Raw genomic sequence first — 5,130 nt, 5'->3', positions numbered from 1 at the left:
CAAGTCCTGCCCGACCGTCTTATACAAATATTTTAAACAAAAATGCTTTTAAATCACTAAAAGTTGGGTTACTAAAATTATGAAAATTAATTACCGAACATTCTTGTTGAGTGCTTGAAAGCGTTTTTTTTTTTTTTCCTTTTATAAACGCACCGCATTCCCAAATGCGACCCAAGTGTTGTTTCTTTGTGGTGATGGGCAGAATCTATAGTTTGGTATGAAATCCTATTTTCAGATAAAACCATGTTCATTTTTATCATCAGCAGTTAAATTATTGCACCAAAAGAATACAAGAAATTGTTGTTGTAATAGAATCATATGGTGGCCTGCTTTTAGACAATATGAGCCCATTCTCAACATTTCAGTGCAATGATCCAGCTAAATTACTGCAATTCATATCATAATTCTATCCATTCCTATTTGCTACTGCTCATTAAACACATCTATAATATTTAGAAGATTCAAATATCCAATGTCCTTTCACCTATAGGTTGGTTATACATCCTCTCCCCCTTTACATATTCCCTTACAAAATATCTATACTTTTAGATACTTCATTGGTTTTATGTTCATACAAGCAGATATATATATATATATATATATATCATATGCCTCTTTAATCCCCACCAAAACAGAGAGTTTCTTTTCTTCTTATGAGAAAGAAACAAGTTTATTTCAAGTTGGTTTTCTGCACCATCACTATTAGGTTCATTTATCTATATCATATGTATAGGTGCCATGGAACTACTTAAGCTGCAGCCACACCAGCAAAAAACTGCATCGGACCGGAGCATGGCGAGGCCGAGTACTCGAGGGGCTTCACCGTTCCAGAAACACACTTTTCTTTGTGTTCGTCGATGGAGATCTGCTGATATCGACACTCGGCGCTGCAAAATGCCTTCTCTCCTCTGCACAGCAACGAGATGCAAAATATGACACTAGAAAGAAGTGTTTTTTTTTTTTTTTGCTTTGCTTTAGAAATGTAACATGAAATGTGCTCCATAAAAATCCTGTCAAGAGTTGACTGAAAAGCTGATATTTGAAGAAAACAGCTAATGATTCTCGAAATACTTCGAATCAGCTAGCTGAGATCTTTCCACCAGGGCTAGATTCGAATGCAGACAACAAGTCATGGAATTATATGAAAAGACAAAAGAGTTAGGACAATATAATTGACAAGGAGAATTGAGTAGGACAAAAACAGGAAAGGCCACACCAAGAACAAGTGGAAGGAGGGTGTAAGACAACTTAGTCTCAGCTTCCAAAACGTGGAGATGTTTAACCATTGCCCTATGAAATATCTAACGTGAGAATCTAAGGGAAAATTAGTAACACTGAAAATGACATGAAAACACCTAACAACTAGCAAAGGCAAATTGCAGCTTGCTGCTATCCATCAATTGACAGCAACAGAACATGGTTTACACTTGCAGAAAGTTAAAGTGAAGTAAGATACACTTCAGAATATTTCATTCACCCTACTTGCAACAGTTTTCATTAACAGGCACTCTTTAACACCAATCTTCTTAGCAGAGATAATCCAACTACTACTTCACCTTTCTTTAGGACTTAAAAAGATTAGCAGTGATAAAAGAAATGGCATCATCAATGTACTTGAGTAAGTTTTGAACAAGTGACAGCTAGAGGAACATAGCTTGGGTGTGTAGATGAAGAGAGCTGCTGCACAAAATATTCATGACAATTGATGCCTTGCTTAAGAAATTTTTTAACCCTAGCGTTGACTTGCGAATTTAGGATGATGTAAAGAACAGCAAGGCACAATGAAAACCATTTCTTGAAAAAACACAAAGATCATTGCTTGTTTCTAATGGACAAAACATGCCAGCAGTTGAGACTCTTCTGAACTAAGTTCCACACCAGAAGATAAGAAAGGAGATGGCAGAACAAGCACCCAAGCACTTCATAGGCTCCTAGTATTTAGAAGAATTTATTCTGTGCTTTGTAGACAGCAAAACAACTCAAATCTTAACAATTTTCACAAAGGCAGAATCAATTACCTTTAGAAATGAGAAAGAAATTTGGCAAAAAAAATATAAAAGTCAAAAAACTTATAAAAATCAGAAAAACAATCCAATCTTTTTTTCTAGCTCATTGACCAAGTATGCAAGAAGTGCTCTGGAAGTTAAAATTATAATTGGGAAACAACAATGGAAGAATTTCAATTAACAAAGGGAAAAAAAATAAAAAGAAGATATAGGTAAACTGCCAGATTGCTAAAAGAATCCTACATAACATTTAAATTGAACAACTTTCATCTCCAATTAATGCAATGTATATTTTTAGACATTTTTCCTATGGATTAATAACTCATTCAATTCAAGGTAGCAGTCGGATTTAAGATTTACATACACTTCTTTGACTTAGCTACCCTTTTGAGAACAAAGGAAAGTATTCATTGTTCAACCAACTAATTAATATATAACCATATATGTTGAGCAGAGCAATCCCATAAATGCATATCACCAACTAACAGAGCCAACACGCAGCCACAACTTTAAGATCAGATTAGAAGCAAACATGAATCAAGAGATGCAACTGACAGCAGGTATTATACAGAACAACAGTTTCAGTAACTAAGAGGTCAGATTAAAAGTGGGTCAGACTGCAGACAACTTATGCTGAGAAAAACCAACCTGTTATTCTGAAGTGAATGTATTATTAGCAAGATATCACTTGGTCAATCAAAGCTGGCCCATGAATCACTTGGTCAATCAACTCAATAATTCTCAAGGCTCCACATACCAATCAATAAACTCAGAGTACTGGCCTTACACAAAGCATTTCCATTAAACCATCAAAACCTTCTATTCATGAAGTTCTTGAGTACAATTAAAATTTGAAACTAACACTGAAAAATCCAGATCAAGATCTTTATCTGCAAACCTCTGAACTTCGTATTGGAAATTCATTACCGTTGATTGTTTCTAAATTGTGCCTCAAGCTTATAATTAAGACGTATCTACCATTGTATAGTTCGTAATGGTAGATAAAAACATTAAAAAAAAACATAAAAGACACTCGAAAATCTTCTTAAAAAACTAGGTTATTTTTAAGATCTTCCAAAAAATGTAGAGAAATCACCAATAAAAAGCACAAAAACATTCAAGTTTGCACTTCAAGCGAAAAAAAAAAAAAAAGGTAGGATGAAAGACCAATCAAGAATCCAAAAGCAGACTAAAACATTAATATTCAAACAAGCTTCCAGATTCAAAATCATCAATCACGCATAAAACAAACACATACCAGAAGGAAAAAGCAAAACATACAAATAGCATATACCAATCCCACCGTGCAGATAAAACATAAAGATAGAGAACAAGAAAATCCGATCAGTATCTACCTGTACATGAAAATGTCCAGCCCATGAAGCTGTTTTTTGCAAAGAAAGCAAGAATTGAGAAACTCAGCATACGGAAAAGCTGCTACTGGGACTTCACCAGCATGACTAACTGCAGAGGAAGCAGAAACCACCTCAGAACTCACCCAGTGACCGATACTAGCATTACTGATATTCTCAGCGTTGCTAATGACAGCATCAGTACTATTTCTATTACCCAAGATACCACCATCATCAAAGTACTCTTTTTTCTTGATTTGATTATCCCCAACATGAGATATCACACAAGTATACTCCTCACACAACTCCATTTCTTCAATACTTAGCCTCCTCTTAGTAACACTGCCAGTATTAATAGTAGTGCTTTTATCACTACTACTTTTAGCTGATGACAAAGAAGTGAACATTTTGTTGCTGAGAATTGAGATTGGATTTGATAACGATCTTGGTGAGATTGCAAGAATTGCAGCCCTCTTAAAAAAGGGATCTTGAGAACAATACTCATCCTTCAAAGCTGCAAGAATACCAAGGCCAACAACCCCGTTTGGCTCTTCAAAGTTCCTGGGAGATTTGACTGGTAATTTTGTTGTTGGGGTTTCAGAACTGGAAAAAGTGAAAAGGGATAGATTGATGGACAGTTTCTTGGTTTTGGTATTCTTCACGTTGTCAGCCATTTATGTACACTCTACTTTCTTGGTCACACACACAAGCAGAGAGAGAGAGAGAGAGATTTTTTGTGTGTTTCTGTTTTGTTGAATAAATCCCTCTTTCTCCCTCCCTCACAGAGTCACACAACCAGAATTTTTATCTGTTTCTGAGACTGATAATGGTCTAATCACGATTGGATTTTTTATTTTCCAAGCTGTTTGTTCAAATGGAAGTGGGAAAGTGTGAGGGGCTGAGGAACAGATGATGGTACTGGTGATGGTGGAGGAAGGGGAGGTGGTGGTGGTGGATGGAGGAGGGGTGGTGGCAGTGGAAGGGAGGAGGGGCAGTGAGGAGGAGAAGAAAGTGGCAACGGGCTTTAATGGAAGAAGACCACCACCGGTTTCTTCACTCCCTCCTCTGTCTCTTTAAAAAGTAAAAACCTGTGATTTTCAGGTCCCCACAACCCACAGCCCACCAAAAACCAAGCAATAAGCATTCAAAAAAAAAAAAAAAGGGAATAAAATGAAGTACAAGCAATAGTTTATGGATTTAACTCAGTAATATTCAAGATTGGAACATTTTACTTAAATGTTTTACTAAGATCAAATTGCTTATTATATTGCACATTGAAAGCATTTTAGTGCCTTCAATCCTTCATCTTTTGAATTAGTTACTCTAGACAGAATTTAAGGATTTTTTCAGGAGAATTGGTTTAATGATTAAAGTTGAAACTCAATTTAGAGGTTCTGAATTTAAACCCCTCCTTACGTTACATACTTTTTAAATCCCACCATTCTCATACTAAAAAAAAATAAAAAGAAACTGCATAATTGATACAAAGATTTTGAGTTGTCAAATCAACTAGAGAACTTGAAAACAATAATAGGAAACATATAAAACAACTGCACATTGATGTCTCCTACATAGCAAATGTAACAAAATTTTAAACCAATAATGTGTTTGGAAATAAGATTTTTTAGAAAAGTTGTTTCAAATAAAACTATAACGCTTTTTGTAACGTGATGTATGTGAAATAAAAAAATATTTAAAAAACATATATGTAACATACAAGTGAAACAAAATACGCATCATAAAAGTAAAGCATAAGGAATGTGTGAAATCAA

At 35.1% G+C, this 5,130-nt stretch overlaps 1 protein-coding gene across 1 annotated transcript; it reads right to left on the bottom strand.

Annotated features, from left to right (window-relative positions):
* Positions 1-370: 370 nt before the first annotated feature.
* On the bottom strand, positions 371-4,413 carry LOC113774708 (FCS-Like Zinc finger 10-like). The gene is made up of 2 exons (XM_027319309.1): positions 3,362-4,413; positions 371-908 (listed from the first exon to the last, which is right to left on the bottom strand). Exons 1-2 carry the CDS (start codon positions 4,030-4,032, stop codon positions 749-751), a joined length of 831 nt encoding a protein of 276 aa, XP_027175110.1. The 5' UTR covers positions 4,033-4,413; the 3' UTR covers positions 371-748.
* Positions 4,414-5,130: the final 717 nt, after the last annotated feature.

This window comes from Coffea eugenioides, chromosome 6 (assembly GCF_003713205.1).
Source record: "Coffea eugenioides isolate CCC68of chromosome 6, Ceug_1.0, whole genome shotgun sequence".
Classification (NCBI taxonomy): domain Eukaryota; kingdom Viridiplantae; phylum Streptophyta; class Magnoliopsida; order Gentianales; family Rubiaceae; genus Coffea; species Coffea eugenioides.
The sequence above is the reverse complement of the archived record's forward strand: the minus strand, read 5'-3'. Positions and strand labels throughout refer to the sequence as shown.

Bases quoted from the DNA above. Each gene is read 5' to 3' on its own strand.
- LOC113774708 (XM_027319309.1), bottom strand. From the start codon at position 4,032: ATGGCTGACAACGTGAAGAATACCAAAACCAAGAAACTGTCCATCAAT. The intron at 909-3,361 runs GTAGATACTGAT...GTTGCTGTGCAG, and splicing joins CTGGACATTTTCATGTACAG to AGGAGAGAAGGCATTTTGCA.